The following is a 26,708-nucleotide window of genomic DNA, read 5'->3' on the forward strand; positions in this document are numbered from 1 at the left end:
TCTATTTGCCCCAAACCTACTTTGGATGTTTCTGATGACCTTTGCCTTTTGCTAAAACGGAACTTGGACAAAGTAGGTGTATTTGACAATTGGTAGACTGGAAAGAAGCCATGGGTATGTTTATCCCTGGATAATAAAATCTATAGGAAATACATGGAAGGATGTGTTTGTGATGGTGCCCTTTGGTGTCACAGGGCATAAAGTTGGATATATTTAAAACATAAAATTCTTCTGGAAATCACAGTGAACGTCAATGCCAGGCCTAAAAAGTAATTCAGCATCAGAGATATGTCGTTACTGAGGATGACCTTGAAATGGAAAAAGAAATCAAGAACACAACAGAGGATAAAATGTGATAATGGGTGACTTTGCTTATCCCCATATTGACAGTGTAGTGTACTGTATATTCAAATAATGACCAAGAATGCTTCTGGATTCCACAAATGAATGTGCCTTAGACCAAACATGGACCGGGTAAGAGGCAAAATCCTAATCAGTTATATATTTCTAAGTCCATTGAAGTTAAGGACTGTTAATCTACTGTAGCCAAAATTACAAAGGTTTGTGGCACCTTAAAGACTAACAGATTTATAGTGGCATAAACTGTTTAAGCCAGAGATCACTTTGTCAGAGATAGTTAATCAAAACTACAGATTGCATTAGTTACTACAAAAGGAGGGTAGAAGGTCCATTCTCTCAGGACATATATGCAGAGATACAGTTAACAATTCAGAGTAGGTGTGGACCACTGAATTAGCAGAATGGGATGAATCTGAATATAAAGCTGAATGGTGAAACTACTACTTGTTACAGTGAGCTAACCCCCTCTGCCCTGACCTGGATGGCCCAGGCTAGCCTGATCTTGTCAGGTCTCAGAAGCTAAATAGGGTTAGTATTTGGATGGGAGACCACCAAGGAATACCAGTATTGCTATGCAGAGGAAGGCACTGGCAAACCACCTCTGTTAGTCTCTTGCCATGAAAACCCCAGAAAGGGGTTGCCATAAGTCGGCTGCGACTTGACGGCACTTTACACACACACAACCCCCTCCAGTCCCTGTTGAGAGCAAGTCTGTTTTCAAATCTGCATGCACCCAGTAGCTTCTCAGTAGCATCTCCCTTTGAAACTTTTCTGCTGAAATACTGCAACTTTAGAGTCTGTTATTGAATGTTTGGGAGAGTTGAAAGGCTACTCTGGTTTCTGAGTGTTTTTATTTTTAATGCCTGATCTGTGTCCATTTATCTTCTTTTGTAGAGGCTGTCTCGTCTAGCCTGGTTGGTGTAAACAGTACAGTTGTATTGCTGGCATAGGTTGCATATATCATGTTCGAGGTGAAAGCTTGATTTACCATGAGTGATTGTTCTATGCTGATGTATGGCGTGCATCCTGGTTAGATGGGTGATTCATCCCACCACGTTAGGCAGTAAGGACAGTTTGCTTTCTGCTTCCACCAGTAGGAAGCACCCTTCTGCAGTTTTAAGACTTCCAAGTCAAGAACAATTAGTATTTCCCACACAAAGGTGTGAAAGTGGGAAAAAACACAGAACTCAATCCAGAACATGTACAAACATGAAGATACGAAATCTAGCCTCTATGTTTTGCTGTATACAGAAGTCAGAAGATAGCATATACAGTTGCCATAAACAGTTCTGGTCACTTGTAGCTCAAAAAAAATATTGTAGAGATGGGAAAGAGGCACAAAAGGGCAGCCAAAATAGTCAAGGGATTGAATTGCCTTCACTGTGAGAACAGATTAAAAAGTGTGTGTGTGTGTGTGTGTTGTGGTTCAGGTATGGAGATATGATAGAAATTTATGCAATCAAGCAGGATGTGGATAGATGTTTTCTTTTTCAGGTTTATGTATTTATTTTATAGGCCGCCTTGCTGAGGCTTAGGATGGTTTACAGAATATAAAACAATGTGGTCAGGCAGTATAAAACAACCAATTAACAATGCAACAGGACTAGGACTGCAGAATTAGAAAACAATGCACACAACAAAATGCTTAAGGCAAGGTACATTATAAACAACACAGAAAGTGGAATTACAGTGGTATAAGACAATGCAGTAGAAGCAAGATACCTGTAATACTAATTGCAGTGGACTGCAATCCTATTTTGTTATCAGGTTGCCCTCCTGGACTGTTCCATTCTACTACAGTCCTAACCCAGTTATAGAAACGCCTCCTGCTTTGTACATTCTGTTCAATGATAGAACCCTGAGAACCTTCCTCAGGCAGACCCTTCCTCAAGAAGACAAGCCACCATTGACAATGTATGTAAACCGGAAGTTGCTGATCTTAACTATTTTCAGGGTAGCTCCTTCAGAAGGCTTTCAGTTTTGAATTTGAGTTTAGGGTTTGTCAGCAGAATCAAGGCAAACTGTTTTTGCCCACAATGTACTTGCAGAGTTCATAAATATGGTTACAGATATGATGAAGGCCACAGGTTCAGATGGCATTAAAAGATGATCAGGCAAATTCATAGAGGATAGTGGTTGTTAGCAGGGGCTGTTAAGTGGAACCTCCATGCTCAAAGAAAGTATGCATTTTAAGTAGCTAGGAGGCATACAGTGAGAAAGGGCTGTTGCCTTCATTCCCTGCTGGTAGGCTTCTTGAGAGCCAGCGTGGTGTAGTGGTTAAGAGCGGTGGTTTGGAGCAGTGTACTCTGATCTGGAGAACCGGGTTTGATTCCCCACTCCTCCACATAAACGGCAGACGCTAATCTGGTGAACCGGGTTGGTTTCCCCACTCCTACGCATGAAGCCAGCTGGGTGACCTTGGGCTAGTCACAGTTCTCTTAGAGCTTTCAGCCCCACCTACCTCACAGGGTGTCTGTTGTGGGGAGGGGAAGGGAAGGTGACTGTAAGCCAGTTTGATTCGTCCTTAAGTGGTAGAGAAAGTCAGCATGTAAAAACCAACTCCTCTTCCTCCTCTTCTATCTGACCTATAGCAAGGCTCTCTTTATGTTCACTCAGGTTCTAGACAGAGGCTTGAGTCTTTCTGCTATGAGATATTTTTGCTGGCAGAGAAAACACTGTTCATGTACCTTTGTAATTTTATGTGGCAGAAAGGGTTTTGTTTGATCTTCCTTGTGATTTTTTTTTTTTTGTAAGAGAGAAGGGGTCTCTTGCCAGCTTTGCAGTTCCCCCTCCATATTTTCTGCTTCTACGTCTGGGAATGGAGTTAAAAATGTATATACGATACTTATTATAGCATGACACATTATTGGCATTCATGTTTCTTCAGTGTTAACTTTTCAGGTTAAAAAACACCTTAATGTTACCTATGAAAGTAAGTGTATTAGGCTCTGTTGAAATTAGCATGATTTAAATACATTGTTAAGTGTTTGGGTTAAGATACTTCAAAGGGACAGACCTACTCTCCCTGGATGGTGTCATGTGTCTCAGTTCTTCATCTGTCTGTCATTCCCTTGGATCTTTCGATATGTATCCACTGTTACTATTGTTATATTCCGTGAATTTGTCATGTCTTCAGTACTGAATTGGAGCTCTGTGTGCAGTTTTGAGGGCTTTGTTTCCCAATACTATTTTGGTGGTGGAAAGTGCCATCAAGTCACAGCTGCCTTATGGTGACCCTGTAGGGTTGTCAAGGCGAGAGAGATGTTTGGAGGTGGTTTGCCATTGTCTGCCTCCATGTGGGCTGAGAGAGTTCTGCAAGATCTGTGACTGGCCCAAGGTCACCCAGCAGGCTTCATGAGGAGGAGTGGGGGATCGAACGCTGTTCTCCAGATTAGAGTCTGCCGCCCTTAACTACCACACCAGGCCTTGTGTTTCCTTGTTGCAGTTTCCATCAGAGCTGGCTTCCCTACCCACCCACCCCCGGTATCCTCCCTCCTTTTCTTCTTTGACATTTGGTTAACATCTTTTCTGTGGAGGGATCCTTGATGACCTAGTGGCGCCATGTGACTGTGGCTATGCTTTTGTTATGAACACCATCTGTTATTTAAGACTTAATTAATAGATGATTTTTTTAGAATTTTAACTGTATTTTTAGAATTTTAGTTTTTAACTGTATTTATTTAATTATATTTTTTAGAATTTTAACTGTATTTATTTAATTATATTTTATGGTTATTGTATTATATGTTAATTACTTGTTGGTAGCCACCCTGAGCCTGGATTTGGCTGGGAATGATGGCGGGATAAAAGTCCAAAATAAATAAAATAAAAATAAATAATATTACACAGTGGTAATGCTGTAAAGCATATTGAGTTGACTTTAAGGATATCCTTGTTTCTCACCTGACTGACCTGTGCAATGAACAACTGTTCCAGTGATCCCCTGGCCATACAGTAGCCCTGTATTCCTGTGTGCCTGAGACCCCTGAAAAGGCAGAGTTCCAGGGAGGAACCACAAAAATGACAGGCGTGATTTCACTTGGGCATCTAACTAGGCAGGGGAATCAGGTTCCCCTGTGATATAATGAAGCTTTATAAGAAATGAAGTTGCATAGAACGAATACTGGACTCAGGATGAAGTTTTCCCCTGCTTGAGGGTGAGGAGGACATCAAGTCACGTTTGAGTCCTCCCATAAATCCTGGAAGCAGGAAGTAGGTTTGAATTTTCGGTCTCCAAGGAAAAGGGAGTACCTGTTACCTTTCATTCAGAGATTTCTGAGAGCTTCTGCAATGGACAGGTGCCTGTCATCTCCAAGAACAGTATGTTCTCTGAAAGAACTGTAGCTAATAATGTAGCATTCAGAATGACAGAGTACATGAAAAAAATTACAAAATGATTGTAACAGTGAGGAACAATAGAAAATGATCTGATTTTTTCTCTTGGAAGTTTAGTGGTAGAGCACCTGTTTTGCATACACAAAGTCTTTGGTTCAATCCCGATCATCTCCAGTTAAAAGGATCAGGTAGTGATGTGAAAGACCTCTACTTGAAACCCTGGAAAACCGCTGCCAGTCTTAGTAGATTATAGTGACCTAGATAACATATAAGGCAGCTTCATACGTTCATGTTTCTGAATTAGCAGATGAGATTATACAACCTTCAGATAATTGCAGTTAGCCAGTAGGGACCCCCATGAAAAGAAAAAGCAGTGTGGGTCCAGAATGCCCTCCTTGCCCTCAAGCAGAAGGAACCTTCATGGTTAAGTCCAATGTTCTATTTTCACTTGACTGCAGGAGGACAACTTGTCATACCTGGGATGTTACCAAGCCAGACTTTTAATGGGAAGGTTAAAAAAAATCACATCTGCCAACCAAAGCAAGAAACAAATGCTGTAAAAGTCTTCTCCCGAAAGCCACATCAGCTGAGACATCTTGTAATGCCTGATAAATTCCAGCTGAGATATCTTGTAATGCCTGATAAATGTAGAGGCTGAGGCCCAGGTGATGACCAAGCAGATATCTACCGTGGAAGCATTCACATAGAAAGTTGCTGAGGTGGGGTGCACTGAAAAGAAAAACACCTATGAAATATTTTTCTCTTTTGGAATTCGTAAAATGTTTTTTAAGACAAGGTTTTACTGATTCATAATGTGCAGGATAGGAGCCCCGTGGCACAGAGTGGTAAGCTGCAGTACTGCAGTCCAAGCTCTGCTCATGACCTGAGTTCGATCCCAACTGGAGACAGTTTCAGGTAGCCGGCTCAAGGTTGACTCAGCCTTCTATCCTTCCGAGGTTGGTGAAATGAGTACCCAGCTTGCTGGGGGTAAAGGGAAGATGACTGGGGAAGGCACTGGCAAACCACCCCATAAACAAAGTCTGCCTAGTAAACATTGGGATGTGATGTCACCCCATGGGTCAGGAATGACCCGGTGGTTGCACAGGGGACCTTTACCTTTTTAATCTATTGCATTGAATTTTTAATTATTTTTCTGCAGTATTAAATAATTTCTAAGTATATGCTATATGTAACAATTTTTCAAGAATATGTTTATTGTTTAAATGATAATTTTCAACAATTAATGTGTTTGATAATACATTATTAAAGAATCCAGTGTATTAAATCCCGAGGGGTAAATTAGTCTGGTACAGCAAAATTAAACAGAAATCCAGTGGCATCCAAAAAACCAAATAAAATATATTCCAGAATGAGATCTAATGAGTCAGAGCTCACTTTAAAAGATGAAGAGTATATACTACACTCAAGTATTGGGTACATTTGCAATTTCGTTTGTAAAAAACTAGGGCGTTTATACTTCTCAATGCAATAAATATGCAAAATAGTACAATTGAATATGCTATAACTAAATTCTAAATTACGCATTTTATGTTAAAGCATTAAAATAAGTTAAAATTTGAGGTGAAAGCAAATATTGTATGTATTTCAGGTTTTTCACAATGTTTCCATTTCGAATTTTTCCGTGTTTTCAGAATTCCCAAAAGTTTTACATTTCTACTCACGTTATATGAAGATTATCATGGATGCTCGTTTAACTACTTGCTGCTGAACATCTCGATTATACCTGTCTTTTACTCTCATTTTAAGATGCAAAATTTTAAATTCAAAGGCGGTGTATAAAGTGTTCTAAAATATTTTTACAACACAGTTGAACAGGAATATGTAATTGAACAGTAGCAATCATTTCATGTTTGACTGTAGTTGGAATGTGATCAGCCCCTATAAAATTCTGTTTTACTTAAGTGTGAATATCCTCAGTATATATACCAATGCAGCATTCATTTATTTGCTTGGAATTGTTTTCTTGGGGTTGCTTCTTTCTGAAACTACTCTATGATTTCTTCACCACAAATACAGCTGTTTTAATAATCATTTGAGATGTATACGTTGTGCTACCCATAATTTAAGTATAGCATATATTTGTTTCATTGCATGAATGTTATGCATCGTAGGGTCACAAAGTTTCTTGTACACTTCTTGTATGAATATAGAAATAGCAAAACCATAATGGATGTAATATTAATTTAGCACAGGTTTGTTGTTTTTTACCCACTGCTTTAGATTTTTTTCTGTTCCTATGGGGAAAAAAGTGCAGGTTTGTAGTGTTCCAGCAGCATCAGCAAAATTTTAATCCTCTCCCCCAAAAATGAGTAGTATGCCTTTTTAAAGTATTTAAAATACAATGGATTGATCCTACAGTTGAGGATGAAGAAGAGTTGGTTTTTATACCTCACTTTTTCTCCACCATAAGGAGTCTCAAAGCGGCTGAAAAACTTACTGCTGATTAAGGATCCCTATGGACAAAGTTCTGTGTAGCATTGGGTATTGTGTTGAGGGGAAATTGACAAAGCTTTCATTACTTTTGTGGGATGTTAGGGGAAGGAGGAAGTCATGCAACTGTTAAGACCTAATGAATTATTTTAAAATTAAAGCTTGGTTTGGATTAGATTTAAAATGTGAATAATGTGCTTTTCAGGTGTATGCAGTTTGAAGTTAGTTTATTTAGTTAGGAAAACTTTGTCTTGCCTTTCTACAAAAATAAACTCAAGGAAGCTTAGTTAGGGTTAAAGCCATAAACAGCAATATACAAAATGCACATAAAAAAATTACAAGCAATAGGTGCTCTGTATAAATAATAGATGCAAGGCAGTAGATACTGCAGACTTGGCCAGCCTGAGAAATCAGCAATGGCTGAACATGGACTGACACAAACAGGACACAGGATCTTATTCCAAGACACTGAAAGACTGGACAATTCTACCAACTATTTTGTCAGATTGCACAGAGAAGCCATTGAAATTCATAAACATCAGCACAACTTTAACAGAAAAGAAGAGAGTTTAAGAATGAATAAGGCTTGGCTTCCTGTCCTAAAAAACCTCCAGACTAACAAAGACTTTAGTCAACAATAGCCATGCAGATTAGCTTTGGACTTCACACATTAACAGATCACTTCAGGATACAATGGTTCCATATTAACATACCACACCGTCATTAGCACATTATCTTGATACTTGCAGGACAATGACTAGCACATTACTTTTGCAGGACAATGACTCAGCTCAAACCCAACCCCTTTCTGACTATATCTTCCTACACACTTGACACTGAGAGACACTGTCCTTCAGTGTTACTCCTCTGAAGATGCCTGCCACAGTTGCTGGCGAAACGTCAGGAAAGAAAATTCCAAGACCACGGTTACACAGCCCGGATAACCTACAAGAACCAATGAACTCTGACCGTGAAAGCCTTCGACAATAATAAATTTGTTTCTTTATAAAGGTGAAAAGTCTCACATGTTAATCCTATTATTTTAACTGTTTTTATTGTGATCACAAAGAAGCCACCAGTCTTTCTGACATTTTTAATTTGTATGCTTGTTCATATAGTTCATAGCTTTCATCTGTGACTTTGTTGCTTTCCTGTTCATGTTTTTTTCATTACTATAATCCCATTTATCATTTGATGTTATGGATCTGCTGATATCATTTGCCTTCTTTCCGTATGACTTTTTGGCCCCACCTTTGTAGACCTTGTGTTTTAGTCACAACTATTATAGCTGATGATGACTGAGCAGGATTACCTTCAAGGTTCTATTGGTAGAAGGAATGGGCATCACAGAAATACACATGGGGGAACAACCAACACAGAGTAAAACGTCTGAATTATTGGACTGTGAAACATAATTGAAAATGAAATTCACTCTCAACTAGTTTAGAAAACCACTTAAAATGAAGTTTTCATTCTGACCATAATATACATATTGCAAATTGAGGAATATATTTTAACCTGTGTTTTTCTGAGATGTTATCTGCAGTACAGGCCCAAACTGACTGCAGAAACCTGTTGTAAATGTATGCCTTTATCATTTTTTCCTCTCTCCACAAGGAGTTTGTGGCTAGTCACAAACTTTTGAGAGCTATCCTTATATTTTTAGGTACCAGTCTTGTGCAGAGTTGCCAAAACCATTTAATTCTCCAATTTCTAGCACTCTTCTGAATAACTGGATAGCCTGATGGTTGGAAGTTTTTCAGGGCTGGGGGGGGGGGTTGACAAACTTACTGAGATGAAAGTAATATGATTGTAAACTGGCTAGCAAGGTAGGAAACATCTTAGCAACATGTTCAAGTTAAATGTGGGAGATTCCTCAGCTTGCCTCCTCCCTTCCAGCATGCTTGGAAGATATTTGAAGGAACAGAAAAGTGGGGAGGTTTCAAAATATAGAAGTTGCGTCTTTCCTTCTTTCTTCTGTATATGCAGCTAGCTATTTCAAAAAGTCTGAAAATCTTTCTAATGAGAAGACTGGGTATATCAGCAGGTTCTTAAGATTAAAGGTTAGATTTGAAATATGGAGTCTTGGAGAACAAGAGATGTACCGTATTTTCCCGCTCTGAAGGAAGGTCATCTTGAGCTTTGGGTGTTTCTCGTCCCGTTGCTTGGAGTGAGGGGAAATGTCTGTGCGTGTTATGGAGCGAATGTGCTCACAGAGCCGGCTGGGCGCGCTGGAACGACACGAGCCGGCTCTGTGCGCACGGTTCCAGCACGCCCAGCCGGCTCTGTGCGAACCTGCCCAGCTGGGAGGCGGGCTGGGCGCACAGAGCCAGTTTGCGTCATTCCAGCGCGAGCCGGTTTTCCCCGCCCCGACGGCCAGCTGGGAGGCGGGGGGGTCACACAGAGCCGGCTCGCGTCGTTCCAGCACGATCTGACTTTCCCCGCCCCGACTGCCAGCTGGGGGGGGATGTGTTATGGTCAGGTGCGTGCTATGGAGTGAAAAATACGGTAAGCAGTACATTTGCTAAAGTTACCTAGGAAGTGATGTGAAGAATTTCTGAATTGGTAACCAAGGGGCGCAATTGCTAATTCAAGAAGTACAGAAGAAGGAAAATGGCTGCAGAATGATTTTTTAAAAAAAGATTCTGGAGAAGGTCAGAATGTATTTGGGGAATAGCTGGGAGAAGATCAAAGAGAAATGGCAGTAGAAAAATCAGGGACTGGGTGCTGGAGAAGGAACTGAATGGCAATTGAGAGAGGTTAAGCTTGAGTAATGCCAGAAAGGATAAAATATTTTAATTCTAATATGTTGATGAATATCCAGAGTACTGAGTTCAATACCTTAACATCATGCATGGTTTGTAAGCATAGGTAGCCTGCGGTAGTGGTGATGGAAAGTGCTGTCAAGTTGCAACCAACTTATGATGACCCCTGCAGGGTTTTCAAGGCAAGAGACGTTCAGAGGTGGTTTGCCATTGCCTGCCACTGTGGTCCCATCCAAATACCAATTTGGGCTGACCCTGCTTATCTTCTGAGATTTGACGAGACTGGGCTGGCCTGGACCATCCAGGTTAGGGCTCATATAGCCTTCAGCGCTAGATAGATAGATAGACAGACAGACAGACAGACAGACAGATAGATAGATAGATATTTACTGGGATCTTGTGTAGAAAATACAGTCTCTTTCCTTGAGATAAGGTCACTAGATGTGTATTCAGTATTTAAATCTGTGGGTGGGCTGATAATTTGTTTGGAGGTACATATGCCTGTTTTATGCTTGGAAAACAGAGAGGAATGTCAGTACAAATTTGAACAAGTCAGAGCAGTACATATTTAAACTGGTAAGAGTGCTCATTCAAACACTGGCAAGCACTGGTTCTTGTAGGTTATCCGGGCTGTGTAACCGTGGTCTTGGAATTTTCTTTCCTGACGTTTCGCCAGCAACTGTGGCAGGCATCTTCAGAGTAGTAACACTGAAGGACAGTGTCTCTCAGTGTCAAGGGTGTAGAAAGAGTAATATATAGTCAGAAAGGGATTGGGTTTGAGCTGAGTATTGTCCTGCAAAAGTACTCAGCTCAAACCCAATCCCTTTCTGACTATATATTACTCTTTCTACACCCTTGACACTGAGAGACACTGTCCTTCAGTGTTACTACTCTGAAGATGCCTGCCACAGTTGCTGGCGAAACGTCAGGAAAGAAAATTCCAAGACCACGGTTACACAGCCCGGATAACCTACAAGAACCAATGAACTCTGACCGTGAAAGCCTTCGACAATATACTGGCAAGCACATTTGCTACATTTACACCAGTGTTTTCTGTTGTTGCGAGGATATAAATTTTACATTGTAAAGTGTAAAGGGGGGGCTCTAACATTCGTTTTGAGACATGCATCTTCCCTTTACACTTTTTTTCCCTTCACGAAAGGAAGCAATGGTTTAAATGCAGCAAACATGCCTGCCGCTGTAGTGCGTGAACTGGGTCTGAGAAACTGATAGCTCTGAATAACTTTTGACTGTGGAGTGTGATGAAAAATGTTGGATTTGACATGAAGAGACAAAAAAACATAAGAGGGTGGCGTGAGAGATGAATTATTGCAGGATCAAGGCCAGAAAGATTACGACCATTACCTTAGTTACAAGACCTGTCTTCGGGTAAAAAACAGAGGAACAGGAAATGAGATAGAGAGGGAAAAGCTGAAAGATGACAGGCAGTCTGAGAGGTCGATTAAATGTTGAAGGTAGAAGAGATTGATGATTGAATACTCACTAATAATGTTCCTTTTTATGCTTGTCAAGGAAGAGTTAAAATTTATTAACATTCTGATTAAGTAAACCTGATCCAATAATCAGAAAACCAGTTTTGGTATGCAGTGTGCTTGCATTTGGAGGTGGCTGATTTATTTAAGTATAGGAGAACACTAAACATCCCTTTACTTATTAGGACTGTGTCAATGGCTGAAGCTATATTAAGTCTAAGAAATCAATAACTAACTGGATTTTTTGTCTCGTAAAGTTTATATGTGCTGGCTTTAGTATCCCTGATTTAGCTGTATGTAACAACCATGTTGCATGTTTCAGTTGAGTAAAAAAAATTGTTATTTTTATTGTAACTTTCTAAGACACCTTGGGTTGTTGGAGATGTTGGAAATGGCTTGAACAGCGACTATTTTGTGCCCTGTTTTAAAAATCCAAAAATAGACACGCTTGCCTTTTGACCAGTTTGTATGTGCAACAAAATTATAGTACTATTGCATTTTCCCTTGGAGTTCTAATGGCTTCTAATGACTTTATGTTGCAATTTGCAGAAAGATTGAGTCTCGAATGACAGGAGAGATGAAGTGAATATTTTAGTTTCCTTTCATTGTCCTGAAAAGGTTAAGTGGTGACACGTCTTTATAACGCCATAAGTACTAACAGCACAATCCTGTGCAAAGTTACTCCATTCTAAGCCCATTGAAATGAATGGGTTTTGACTAAAGTAACTCTCCTTAGCATTAAATCTAAGTGTGTGTTTTAAAGGTTTATAAAGTGTGTGTGTGTGTGTGTGTGTGTGTGTGTGTGTGTGTGTGAGAGAGAGAGAGAGAGAGAGAGAGAGAGAGAGAGAGAGAGAGGAAGAGAGAATGTATCGTAGTATTGAGAAGTCAGGTATGTACTGCTGCCCTCTTGGAATAGAGTACAATAAGTCTCATGTTCTTGAGTATAAACATTTTGAATAATAAATGGAACTTTTCTCTGACAGCGAGATGCTCACCGCTGAACCCAGAAAGACTAAAAAAAATCACCATTGTGCAATGACTCTGGCACCGCAGCATCTCTAAATTAGGCCTAACTAAGAGCTGGCTTTTGAACCATGTGTATGCTTTTGAAGATGGGTTACATAAATATTGTGCTCTGAAAGCCTTTTAGCAACAGCATTGTTTAGCGATCTTCAGTATTTGCCAAGTGATTAGGGTCACATTGCTAAACTTTAAAACAAGCTTATTCTGCTACTTTTCAATATCTGTTTGAAATCCATGCCTGCATTAGTACTGGAACTCTTTATTGACTAGCACAGAAGGCATATGAGGAGCGTAATGCAGCCATGTTCTGAGCCCCCAAAGTGTTTTGCAGCCTTATTCAGTGATTTAATTTTAAATTATTTCAATCTCATGCAGGTGCCATACTAGGCAGATCAGAGACACAGGAGTGCATTTTCTACAATGGTAGCTGGGAGAAGGACAAAACGAATCGGAGCGGCATTGAACCTTGCTATGGCGATAAAGATAAAAGACGACACTGCTTTGCGACATGGAAGAATATTTCTGGATCCATTGAAATTGTGAAGCAGGGCTGCTGGCTGGATGATATTAACTGTTATGACAGGCAAGCAGATTCCTATTACTTTTGCATGTTTTGTTTTGAGCACCATTTCTTTTCTTTTTTTAAAAATAATGATGGGAGGAAATATAGAGCACAGTTCAGCCCAGCGTTAGTGGGGCTTGATGAGGATCGATTCCTGTATCACACTTTAGTGCGTTGTTAAGTCCTATAACCTAATCTCATTTTCTGTAATCTCATTGTGAACCCTCTCTGCTTCTAGATGAGATGATTTTTGTCCCTAGAGGAGTGCTGCTTTTTCAGAAGAAACTACTTGCCTTCTGAAATTTTGTTTTTTAATGAAATAATTAATGAAAATGTACTTTTGTAGTATGTTTTAGATTCTAATTTTTTAAAATCCTTATCCTTTTTCATAAGCGTCATTTCTTGTATAGTGCTAAAACAAATTTATACCATTTTAAATAGAAGATGAATAATTGGTTTTAATCCCTTTCAGAACTGACTGCATAGAAAAAAAAGACAGCCCTGAAGTATTTTTCTGCTGCTGTGAAGGCAACATGTGCAATGAACGGTTTTTCTACTTTCCAGAGATGGAGGTTACGCAACGTAAGTTTAGTTTTCTAAGAATTTACTAACCGAACGTGCAGTTTTTGTCTTATTAGAAAAGAGGATCTTCTCACTTGAAGAAAAAGGGCATGTTAGAAAGAAGTGAAAGTTCTCATGGACACTTCAAGCAGAAATTAGGTTGCAGTTTTCATCTCCACATCTAGAGGCTGCATTCCTCTTTCAGTATTTTCCTTCCTCACAAATAAGAGCATGGAATTTAGAGATGTCCATACGATCTAAATTAAAAGAGCTCGTTTTCTTTTACCTATTTAGTTGATTTTACCAACTATTCTCACCTCTTCAAGCTATTTATCCTTCAAAAATATCCTTCATTTCTATATTTTCTGGCCCCTCCCCCACTGCTTAGTTGGCACCAGCCCTTCTGTAGCCTCAGATGACATGATGATATGGCACGGTTCCTGAGCATTATCCAAAGAATAACTTCCCCTTCTTTCCCAAGCTATGACACAGGAGGGCCTTGCATATTTGCATGGCTGCTTGCCTCAAAGGGGCAGAGTTCAGTTGTAGAGCAGCTGACTACAACTTTACTAGTTCGAAACCAGAGAACAGTGGTGTGGTTTGGGGTGTCAAAATGCCACCCTGGCCTAGTAGCCCCAAAAGAGGACCAGCAGTTGATTGAGCAAGCTGGAGGATGTTCCTCAGGCAGAACAAGCATGGGGATGGGTCAGGAGCTAGATCCTCCAATTTCCCCCTCTTTGTGTGTGTATGTAGGGGGAGGAACGACCCCTATTTCAGTAACTTCTGTTGCAAGAATGGCTAAAACAGTCTGAAGCCAGGGAAATGGACACTAAAGTCCAGGCAGAGCAAATTGTAAAACAAAACAAAACACCGGAAGCAAACAAACAAACAAAACCTACCTGGAGGTAAAAACCACCACCAGATTATTCCACACACACACACGGAAATAACTTCCCTCACAAACACAAGCCATGTGCAGCAGTTGTCATGGCCCCTTTCCTCTCCAACACTTGGCAACCAAAGTAGCTCTAAAAGAGGAGGGCTCTTCAACAGATCCTTAAATAGACCAGAGGAAGTGGATCACCTTCTTGAAACAGAGGACTCAGACCTGAATTCTAACAGAGAGGAAGGGGAAATACGCAGTGAAGGTTTACCCATGCAGGAACAACCAACAAGATGCCTATTTTCTCAAGAGGAACCTTGTTATTAACAATCAGGACCCTGAAAGTTCTTCAGTGAAAGTTCTTGAGCTGTCTGATCCTGTGGAAGATACTGATAAGGAAGTTCCCCAAGGAGGAACCAAGAGAGCTTAGAATACTTTCCCCAGAACTAAGAATTCAGAACAGATGTTTGTTTTTTCAGCATTCTTAGAAGAAAACATAGATTTCATTCTGGCCATGCACAAAAAATGTATGACTCTCCTAGCAGGGGGTACTGATCAGATTCAAATCCCTGTAGATGATGCTACTATACAAAGGTTTCATTTCATTAGCAGTTGTCTTGAAGGATGGCAGACATTCACAAAAGGATTTCATGCACTGGAAAAGTGAGTTATCTCTATGCAGAACCGAGAGTGTCACTCTGTCATCAAAGCCTCAGCCACTGCACCATTGATTCAGAGTTTCTCGCATGTGAATGAGAAAGATGAATGATGAATTGTTCCACAGTAAGAAAGAGGCAAGCTGAACAGTAAGTTTCTCCTTTGTGGCAGATGCCAGTCTGGATGCAATAAAATGTTCTTCTAAATGAACCATGGTTTCAGCATTGGAAGCAAGATGCAACTTGTAGTTAAAGTACAGGACTGTAGGTGCAATCTGCCATCCTACATGTTCCTGAGAAGAATACTCTTGGGGAAAGAACTGTCACTATATGAGACCACTGATAAGAAGAAAGCTGTCTTCAGACAGTCATCCAGAGAAATTTGGGTCTGAGTCCTCTGATTCTCAAAGGTATCTACATACTACTATGAAGACTACAAAATAAACATTGGGTCTTAGATCTAAGATGACCTTTAGAGGCAGTTCTGCAGGTCAGCCCAGGAAGGAAAAAAAAAAAGCAAGTGGGGGGGGGAGCAATTCAAACAGGCATGGATGAACTCATCAACCAATCAGGGTGAAACACAGTAGCCATGGATTATGCTGTAGAGGTTTACAATATTCCTTGGGACAGGCTCCTGCCCTCCTCCGCATCACCTTGCTCGCACAAAACAAAATGCACTATAGATGCTATAAATCATATTCTGGACATTAAAGTGGTAGATCAACTGCAATTGCAGGAAAAAATTCTGAGTATATTCAGTCTCTTAGGAAAAAAACAAGGAATAGAGGGCCATTCTTGGACATCAGATTTCTCATTCAGAAGTACAGAATGTTCAAATTGAAGATCATGGGAACAATAGGAGAAACGCAGGCACCACAGACATTCATGGCATTGGTAGACTTAACAGAGGCCTATTTCCATGTCTTGATCCTTCCATTTCACAGAAGATTCCTCAGCTTCGTATAAGAAACTAGTACTTTCAATTCAAGGTAATGCCATTTGGCCTAGCTTCAGTCCCCTGAGCAGTTATGAAGTTAATGCTGGCTGTGTGGTAGCTACCTTACAAACCATGGAATTCATATACATCTTTATCCCAACAACTTTCTGTTCTCATCACCTTTCAAACTCAAGGCAATCTGTGCGATCAGAGAGACAATGCAGACTTATAAGAACATAGCTTTCTCATCAACGGATTAGGTAAACTCATTTTCTTGTTCCTTGCACTGCTGCAGTTGTCCATAATGGCAGCCATATCTGCTTTTACTGTGGGTGAGATCACATTTAAGAATCCTGGAGTCTACTTCCTTTTCAGAGGCAATTCTTATTAAAACATAACATCGAAGCGAATGCTTACCTATGGCACAGCATGAAGTGACGGAATGTGGTGAGTCGTTTTTCCGAGGGGAAACTTTCAAGTACAAAGCACTGAGATCATGATTGGATTGGAGAGCCCACAGTTCAGCAGGGCTCACCAGGGACTTGTGAGACACAAATATTGTTCCAAATATCTGTGTCCTACAGCTCAGGGCTATCTGTCTGGCCCTTATCCACTCCCCCCCCAGAACTCACCATCTGAACATATGCATCAAGACAGACAGTTCAAACACAGTCAGTCATCTAGGAGGCACTAGATTGAGAGCACCTCAGAGAGAATTTTGTGGGCAGAGAGACACTTCACCCTTCTTAAGGTGCGGAGTACATCAGAAGTGCCATCAGTATTCAGGCAGTCTGGCTCAGGAAACACCAGCTTAGTCCAGCTTAGTCTGAGCCAAGAGACATTCCTGGAAATAGCAAGCAGGTTTGGACACCCCTCGGGTAGACATGTTTGTCTCTGTATAATGCCAAACTGAGCAGTTTCTTCACACACTATAACTGTTTGGAAGTAGAACAGGCAGATGTACAGAGGACACCTTGGCTATCAGGTCTGCTTTACCTTTTCCTCCAATTACCACGACTTCCAAGATGGTAAACTCAGATGGGAGAAATCCAACCTGGTGTGTGTTACTCTGTTACTGTCCGCTGGTCAGTGAGATGATAGTTTTCAAACCTGACAGAGTTCTCAGTTTAATCTGCACGATAATTGACAGTACCACCCAACATGTTAAGCTTAGGACCAGTATATGATCTAGACCTGGGATAGCTACACTTAATTGCATGGTAGATGAAAAGCAAATGCTCCTGAAGAAGTAACTCAAGTTATGCTTTTCTTGCTCTGTGAATCCACTACCAGCATATATGACAGCACATGGAAAGCTTACACCTTTTGAAGGAATTCATATATCAAGACATCCCCATGTGAAGCATTTTTTAAATGGACTCAACTTTGACCTCTAGTCATTCGCTGCTTGGAGATTGCATGTGTCATGCAAGCATCAACAAGGTCTCTGTTTGAGCCACTGTGTGAAACTATTGCTTGCCTTTAAGGTCCTATTTCTGGTGGCCATAACATCTGCAGAAAGGGTATCAGAGTGGGTGTTTGTGTCGTTCTCAAAGACAACAAGGTATTGATCCTATCTGTTTGTCTGAAGTGAATTTGATTTTCCATAAGTCACAAGAAATTTATATTTTCTCTTTTTCTCCCAAGCACATAAAAGACTGGTATACATTGGATTATCACAAGGCTCTGCAAAGTTAAATCATGGACATCTCTATTAGGAAATTTGATTCATTTTTCATGGCTCATCAAACCATCATAAAGGGCAAGAAGGTCTCTAAAGTGTCATTAATTCAGTGGTTGAGAGGGTATATTTGGCTGGCCTATGAGTCAAAAGACTTGAACCCCCTGAAGGGATTACTGCACGTTCTATACAGAGTGGAGCTACATCAGCAGCTTTTTACAAAAACATGGCACTACTTGATATTTGTAGAGTGGTAACTTGGGGCAGATGTAACAAACTGGGGTTGGTTCCCCCTGGTGATGTGGTGTTCAAGCACAGAATCCTGCAACCATTTAATGCTATATTTGCCTGGGGGTCTTTCCCTGCTTAGATTGTTAAACAGCTTTTTAGCATCCCATCTGTCAAGGATGCCCTCTATCTTCAGGTGAGAATGGAACATTGAGACTTATCGTAAAAGTTCTGTCTGCTTGAAGATAAAGAGAGCATCCTTCCCAGCCTGAACTAAGAGGGAAAAGGCATGCATCTCCTTGAACAGGGACGGCCAGCACAAATAATCAAAAGTTTTCCCAATCTGTTCATTTCTGTGGACTGTTCTTCAGTGTATATTGTTTTCTCTTTAAAGATACATTTTTATCTGCTGTACAACTTGAGGTTGGAGTTATTAATGATTGGGTTAGGAAAAGCAATATGCACACATTGTGGAGGCTGGTGGACAGCAATATGCACACATTGTGGAGGCTCTATCAGAAATGATAGAGGAGGATACCCTCTAGTGGTGGAGACATAAATAAGTATGCATTCTTGCCTTGGGTCCAGGAGAGAGATCCTATCTGTCAAAGATGCCTTTCTTAACTTCAACTAAAAGGAACATTCATGTTGTCCTAATATTCCATTCAATTATACTTACTTGTCTTTGTCTTAAGAGCGAGCGATCTTCTCTAAAAAGATCTTTACAAATCTGTTTAGATTAAAAGTGAGTTGGCCAATTTATTTCAGAAAGGCTTGTTAGATTTAGAATCTGACAAGAATTGTTGACCACTGAAAGCTACATGCTTGTAGATAATGCAGGCTTGGCAAGGTTTTGTTCCATCAGTCTTGAGCATCCAGGGAAGCCAGTAGACGACAAATGCATTTATGTATTGATCAGAGTTTATATTGGAGCATAAGAATATGGTTTGTTACCTAGAAGTACCTTGTTCATAGTCCTTGTTTTTAGGCAAGAAACAAGCAGCAATTTGTGAAAGCTCCTAGTTTGGGCACACCTTACTGTGGTTGTTTAAGGGGGAGAAAGAAGGAAGTAAAAACTCTAAGCTATATGCACCTCTGTTCTCTTCCTCTGAAATGAAAACTTAGGGTTATAGAAGGTATTCTTGTCATTCTGCATCACTGATTTCCTTGATCATTGTTGAAGCTTCCCTGCTTGAGAAGCTGGTTTAAATCTAAGTCCTATGAGTATTCTTAAATTTTGGAACTATTTAAAGCAAATGTTAAGGGGTCTAAAAGTAGCACTTGTGTTTTGAAGGCTTTTGTGGGCAGAAAAAGTTAGCTTCTGGCGCTGTCATACAGGGTGCTTCTGGCTGGGCTGATTTCTACTGGTGAAATGAAAGCTTTCAAGCCTCATACCATTTGCCAAGCAAAAATTTTAAAAAGTTAAAAAGGCAATGCATTAATGCAGCATAAAATCTAATTTGAAATGTAAGTTAAAATCTTTTAAACTTTGCTCTGCTTTTAAACATTGATCTCTGCTTTTTAGTATGTATTTATTTCCCCCTCCTCCTCCCCATTGTAAGAATTGGCTCATAGTAGTTTGCTTAATATTAGACCAATCAGAACATTAATTACAACTTTTTTTCCCTTGCAGCTACTTCCAATCCTGTCACGTCTAAGCCAGCCCTGTTCAGTACCTTGCTGTATTCTCTGGTGCCTATAATGGGAATAGCAGTAATCGTACTGTTTTCATTTTGGATGTACCGACATCACAAATTAGCATATCCTCCAGTACTTGTACCAACCCAAGTAAGTGGTTATGTCTCATCTATGTTTGTTGTAAGTCAATGATTGATTCTGTAAGGTGAATGAGTTCAGTGTTCTTTTGCATAAATGGTCTTTTTCATGATAATTTATTCTCTAAAGCAGGGGTGTCAAACAGGCGGACCACAGGCCGGATCCGGCCTCCCGGAGGGCTGTTCTCCAGCCCGTGAGCCAAGGCCCATGCCCCCCCCCCACTTTCCCGGATGCGGCGCGCTGGCGGCTCCCTCCCCGGGTCTTATTCCGGTTTGAGGCGAAGAAGAGCCACCGCCGCTGTCCTCCTTCCTCCCTGCCCTCTTCCCTCCTTCCTTCCCAGGCCAGCGGCATGAAGAAGCCCCAAGAGAGCCAGAACGGCTTCTTGGAGCTGGGCGGTGCGGCCGAGCTGGAGACGGTGAGCCGCGCCGCTCAAGAAGCCGTTCTGGCTCTCTCGGGGCTTCTCCATGCCGCTAGCGTGGCCCAGTGAGTGCGTTTGTATGCTGGGGGGGGGGGAGCCAAGAAGGCTTCCCCTGATCGCGTGTGTGCGTGCATGTATCTGTGTGTGAAGGGGAAGGCATGTGTGCGTGTGTGTGTGTGGGGGAAGCCTCCTTTCCTTCCTTTCTTTCCTTCCTTCCCTCTCTCCCTCCTTTGCATAGCCTCTCCTAGGGTTGCCTGGCTGGAGACCTGGCAACCCTAGCCTTCCTTCCTAGCCTTCCTTTCCTTTCCTTCCTTCCCTCCTCTCCATAGCCTCTGATAGGGTTGCCAACCTCCAGGTGGTGGCTGGAGACCTGGCAACCCTAGCCTTCCTTCCTAGCCTTCCTTCCTTTCCCTCCCTCCTCTGCATAGCCTCTCCTAGGGTTTCAAACCTCCAGATGGTGGCTGGAGACCTGGCAACCCTAGCCTCTCCCCCCCAAACTGGGAGATCTACACCTGGTATGGCCCCCGAATGATATTATAAATGTGCAAATGGCCCATGGCAGGAAAAAGGTTCCCCACCCCTGCTGTATTTATTTATTTGGTACGCATGGCCTAGCCCGACCAAGTGACATTTATGTCATATTCGGCCCTCCTAACAAATGAGTTCGACACCCCTGCTCTAAAGTTAATTAGGGGAATACAATGCTTTCACTTTTTGGTTGAGATTTTTTAAGGTCTCTTACATACCTCTAAGTAATGTCTGGTTTGGACTGTTGCTACATTTTATCACTGAACTTGCAAAAACTTAGGTGAGGTTCTCTAATGTGGCACCTGCAGGTGCCATGGTGCCTGCCTTCACCTTTCCTGGTGAATGACTAGTGTTCTTAGAAAGTAGTTGGGGCCAGGTGGAGTTTTGCGTGGCAGGACTTCTAACTTGTCATTAGAACAATGTTCATTTTAAAAGACATCCTGTTAAAGTAGTACCTGAAATACTGAAGAGTTACTATTACAGTTAGACATAACCTCACTTCCTGACAATTTGCAGTTGGCTTTGCCTCCTGAAGCAGCCATTTTGTAGTTGGCTCTGCCACCCTGTGTCAGAATTAGAGATACCCACAAACTCGAAAAGGTTGAGAACCCCTTACTTAGGCAGTAATTGAAATGTAAGGGGCGTAACATCTTGAATCCAAAGACAGATTCTGTTCCAAAATTCTCCTAGATGGAAGGGGAAATTAGTAGTAGTAAAATAGTGTAATAATCATGGTAGAGCTGATGGGAAGCCAGATGTTCTTCACTATCTAATGGTCAATCTGATAAAGTACTCAGTGCCAGCCCACTTAACAGGTCTTTTGTCTTCGTGGTTATGTGTGAATATATGCAGGTAGTGGGTTATTTATCAAGAAAGACACATATTAAGTGAGCAGGAAAAGATAAGAAGCTTGTGACAAGGAAAAAGAAATGGTAGAAATGTGATGTCACGCTCATGAGTTGACTTTCCCATCTGCAATGCTCGTCCATTGTTAAGCCCTGCCAGTGTATTGCCCTCATTTCACCTGGTTCACCCTCTTTTCAAATTGCTTGCAATTTCATGTCTCTTCTGACCTCATACCTTAGTTTTTATTTCCATCCATTCTCCCTCCATTAGAGATGTGGAAGGCCTGGGCAAAAACAGAAAAATATATGCAACAAAACAATTTTCCCCCATTTTTAATTAATTTTCTGATGGAAACACTTTGGGAAGCACTGAAAAAAACTGTGAAATATTTTTGCCATCAATGAAATCCTTTTAAGACTTACTGAAAATCTGTAGCAATAATTTTTTTATGGAAGACTTCTGAGTACTCATGGAGGGGCTGGTAATCCCCCCATTCCCTGTTTTCTGATAGCATCTACAGCAGTGGTTCCCAGCCTTTTTTTGACCAGGGACCACTAGGACTTTTTTATTCGGTGCAGGGACCCCAAGGTTCAAAATAAAAATTCTGAGAATTTGAAAATAAACTTTAATCATAACTGTTAGTTAAACATTAAACTTAGAATAATATTTGAATATATTTTTTATAATAGAGAACTTTTAATTGAAAATCAATGTGATTTTTGAGCTTGCATCCTTTTTACAAGCTGGGCAATTCTGGGGCTAATACTGTTGCTCAGAGCTACACGAATATCATCACTTGCTTCCAATCGATTTCTGGTCTTGTTCTTAATTATAAGCAAAGCAGAAAACCTTGTCCGCATAAATAAGTTGTGGAGAAGAGCATAAGATATCGCAAGGCGAATCCCCGAACTGTAGGATATGAAATTGCTTTTTTACACCAGAACTCTTCAAGAGAAACTGATTCAAACGCATCCTTACAGTGCCTATCATTTTGGAATTCAATGAGCTCTTTCTGGATTTCTTCTGCAACCTCTTCAACAGCAATACCAAAAGGATTGCGAATCAGCTTTTGGGTATCTTTTGATTCGGTCTGGTTATATTCCGGGAACTTTATAACTTTGTTTTGCGGACCTTAATTTAGTTCTCGCGGACCCCTGGGGGTCCACGGACCCCGAGTTGGGAACCAGTGATCTACAGCCTCTTCTCTGCAAACACTTCCCCTCCCCTTCTGCTTTCTGTCCCCCTGGCAGTGCCCTTTTCCTTTTCTTTTACCCACAAATCTACCCTGTTCTGTTCTTTTTTCCCCTGGCCCTGTTCAGTGGAACAGGCTTCCTTGGGAGCTCTCCTTTCCTGGAGGATTTTAAGAAGAGGTTAGATGGCCATCTGTCAGCAATGCTGATTCTATAACCTTAGGCAGATGATGAGAGGGAAGACATCTTGGCCATCTTCTGGGCATGTAGTGGGGGTCACTGGGAGTTTGGGGAGGAAGGTAGTTGTGAATTTCCTGCATTGTGCAGGGGGTTGGACTAGATGACCCTGGTGGTCCCTTCCAGCTCTATGATTCTATGATTCTTTCACACACACCCTCCTTTGTGTGTTCCCCTACCCCAGGGGTGGGGAACCTCCGGCCCGCGACATCATTGGTGGCGGCCCGCAGACTCTCCTGCAGAAGCCGCCGCCATTGCCGCCGCTGGAGCGGGCGCAGATGGCCGGGCGAGTGGGGAACAGAAGCCAAGCGCCCACACTCGGCATGGCCGGCGGCTTCTCCGGCGCCCTCTGGGCCTGTGTGAGCGGAGGGGCGTGGCTAGCGGGTGGGCGCGAAGGAGGCTCTGCCCCACCCCACTCGCCTCTCACAAGCCTGAAGCTTCCCCCTCCCAGCCGGGCCCACCGCCAGTGAGGGAGGGGGGAGGCGAGCGGGCGGTGCCCAAGCCTCCGCCTGCCAGACTTCCTGCCCCACGGCTCGCCAGCCCAACCGCCACACCCTTCGCCTGTGGGCCGGGCCGGACTGGGCCCCGCCGCCTCCCATGTGCCTGGAGCGAGCAGCAGGAGGAGGATCCCCCGCCTGGCTGGGCCCCCCGCCACATCCCCCCTCGCAAGTGGGTAGAAAGGAGCCCCCCCCTCGGGTCAGGCCAGCCGGTGGAAGATCCCCCCTGGGCGGGGGGGGGGCTTAGGGGCCTGGGCAAGGCAGGCAGGCAGGCAGAGAGGGGCGCTGGGCTGGGCTCCCTTCCTCCGCACCAGACGGGCCTCCTCTGAAAGGGTTGGGTGGAGCAGGTGGCGGTGGGGCCCAGCCAGGCGGGGGATCCTCCTCCTGCTGTTCACTCCAGGCACATGGGAGGCGGCGGGGCCTAGCCCGGCCTGGCCCACAGGCGAAGGGTGCGGCGGTCGGGCTGGCGAGCCGCGGGGCAGGAAATCGGGCAGGCGGAGGCTCGGGCACCTCCCCTCCCCCTCCTTCGCTGGCGGTGGGCCCGGCTGGGAGGGGGCAGCTGTCAGTGAGGCAGGACGCCGAGCCTCTGCGGGAAGGGAAGGGTCTCCCGGCGCCCCGTGTTCTGCGGGCTGTTTTGCGCCCCCCCCACTTCTCTGCTGAGGGGGGAGGAGGTGGGGGCTGTGTGTGTTTGGAAAAAGCGGGAAGGCTTTTGCTGTCTCTGGCCACTGATGCACGTTAAGTTTTGCCTCGGATTTGCCACTCTCCAGATGCACATTTCCCCCATCCAAATGCTGAAAACTCAAAAATAAGCCCCCATGCAGAGTTTTGAGAATTTGGAGGGGGGGAAATGTGCATCTGAAGAGCGGCAAATCCAAGGCAAAACCTCCCGTGCATCAGTGGCCAGAGACAGAAAAAGCCTTCCCACTTTTTCCAAACACACACAGCCCCCCGCCTCCTCCCCCCTCAGCAGAGAAGTGGGGGGGGCTCAAAACAGCCCACAGCACACGGGGCGCCGGGAGACCCTTCCCTTCCCGCGGAGGCTCGGCGTCCTGCCCCGCTGACAGCTGCCCCCTCCCAGCCTCTTTCTGTCTCCCTCCGTCCTTTTCTTTCCCTACTTTTCTTTCTTTTTCTCCCTTGCTCCATTTCTTTCTCTCCCTCTCTCCCTTCTTTCCCTCTTTCCGGTGGCTTCTCCAGCACCCTCGGGTGGAGGAGCAGGCAGTCCTATTCCACCTTTGAACTGCCCACAAGCTACCCTCCAAACACCTTTCCATTTGTCTTGATATGTAGAGTAAGGAACTAGGGTTGCCAATCTCCAGGTACTAGCTAGAGATCTGCTATTACAAGAGATCTCCAGCCAACAGAGATCAGTTCCCCTGGATAAAATGGCCACTTTGGCAATTGGACTCTATGGCACTGAAGTCCCTCCCCAAACCCCGTCCTCCTCAGGCACCACCCAAAAAACCTCCCAATCATGGCGAAGAGGAACTTGGCAACCCTAGCCCCCCCCCTCCCAGCGGGGAGATCAATGTCTGGTATGGCCCCTGATTGATGTTATAAATATGCAAATGGCCCTTGGCAGGAAAAAGGTTCCCCACCCCTGCCCTACCCCATCTTTAGCTTTCCCATTTTTGCCCCTCTTCATCTTTACTTTCCCTTCCTCCCACCTTTTACTTTTTAAAATTGTTTCTCTCCCACACTCCTCTGTGCTGGCACAAAAGCCTTAGCATTGTTGGTGTTGCAGAGCAACCCCCAAATTGGCTGCTGAGCTCTCACAACACAGTCTTGCGATATTGTTACCCACATCTGTGCCTGTGTCAGGCCTGTCATATGGAAAGTGTCCCCTGCATGTGAAAACTCTATAAACACAATCCCAGGGGTGGGAAGAGAGCCTTTGAGTCAGTTGTATACATGGGTCCAAGTTTGGCATATTTTTCTTATTGAATAGATAACTTCTAAGGTTTGGGGTTTTAAAAAAACACCAATGTGGGTTGTTTTTTTTTTTACACATTTCAGATTTTCCTGCAGATATGGGGCTTGTAGAAAAATCTCCCCTGTGTGTACATGGCCCCATAGTGTAGATATTTGATCCATTCTATGGCCTGGTTCAGAATTGATTATGATGATAATTCCTGGGTGTACAATAGATCTATGCAACATATTTTCAAGAATGTGTTGGTTATTTCAATGTGAATAATTTTGGCAACTATTAATATTCTCTGGTGTGTTAAATTAAACAATCTGCATGATTAAAATGCATTATTAAAAGGTGTAGTTGTTTCAGTGTTATAAAGTTTGTTTCCCCCAACTTTTCATTTTTTTTAAAAAAAGGGGAAACTTCCAACATTAGTGTTGTTTATATCTGAATGATATACTTCTGTTAGCTAGACCTCTGTGGGCCTCTGACGACTGTCGAGGGCCTTTTCAGAATATTGTAATGCAAAAGGGTTGATAGTCAACCAAGGGAAATCTAAGGTGATGGTGTTTTCTAAATCTAATCACTCAAATAAATATAATTGGCAAATTAATGGAAATCTGTAGAGCAAGTTATCCAGTTTTGTTATGTAGGAGTTCACTTCCAAGCTATTTGACCTGGAGGGCCCATCTTAAGAACACTCATAACAGGGCCTTAGTCGCAACAAAGGCCTTAATATAGTGTTTTTACACCGGCTGGCCAATTTTTTCCTGCTGCTATTTCAGTTTTTAATGCAAAAGTAGGTGGTCAGCTTCTCTATGGAGCTTCTATATATATCGAGGCCTCTAGAGAGACACTAGATTCCTTTTAGTCATTATTTTTGCGGAAGGTCACAGGGATACCAAATTGCTTGGCTAATGCCTCTGTAAGGGTGGAACTATGCTTACAATGTCCGGAAGCATAGGAATGGGTAAGGCCTTTGGCCAAAAAATTTATTTGCCACAGAAACTATATGGGTGCCTCTGTTAAAATCTGACTCTTATGCTACCCCGTGGAGAAAATTGATGGAGGCTGGACTCCAACTTCTGGGTTTTAGCAGTAGTAAGCTGGTGATATTGCGAAGATCAGCTGTGCTCTCTGTGGTGAATAAACGTCTGTATAACATGGACTTTATCAGCACTACGAAAAGAGCCCATAGCGTGTGCTCCCCTTTAGACTTAGGATTGTCTTACCCAAAGGCGCCTTTACAACATTTAAATTTTTTAACTGTTCCTTGATACAAGAGAGCATTTATGCTTGCAAGATTAAACTCTGTCCCTTCTCAAGTAATGCATGGTCAAATACAAAGGACCTCATACTCTGATAGACT

The 26,708-nt window shown here is 42.6% G+C and overlaps 1 protein-coding gene across 2 annotated transcripts in view; it reads left to right on the top strand.

Moving 5' to 3' along the window:
• Positions 1-26,708, top strand: part of ACVR2A (activin A receptor type 2A) — an 89,505-nt gene that overhangs the window by 46,080 nt on the left and 16,717 nt on the right. For both annotated transcript variants that reach the window (XM_056861636.1, XM_056861637.1), the window contains exons 2-4: positions 12,803-13,010; positions 13,462-13,571; positions 19,569-19,723. In XM_056861636.1, the coding sequence (XP_056717614.1) occupies positions 12,803-13,010; positions 13,462-13,571; positions 19,569-19,723 (473 nt within the window). The remainder of the gene's footprint in view (positions 1-12,802; positions 13,011-13,461; positions 13,572-19,568; positions 19,724-26,708) is intronic.

This window comes from Euleptes europaea, chromosome 15 (assembly GCF_029931775.1).
Source record: "Euleptes europaea isolate rEulEur1 chromosome 15, rEulEur1.hap1, whole genome shotgun sequence".
NCBI classification, from domain to species: domain Eukaryota; kingdom Metazoa; phylum Chordata; class Lepidosauria; order Squamata; family Sphaerodactylidae; genus Euleptes; species Euleptes europaea.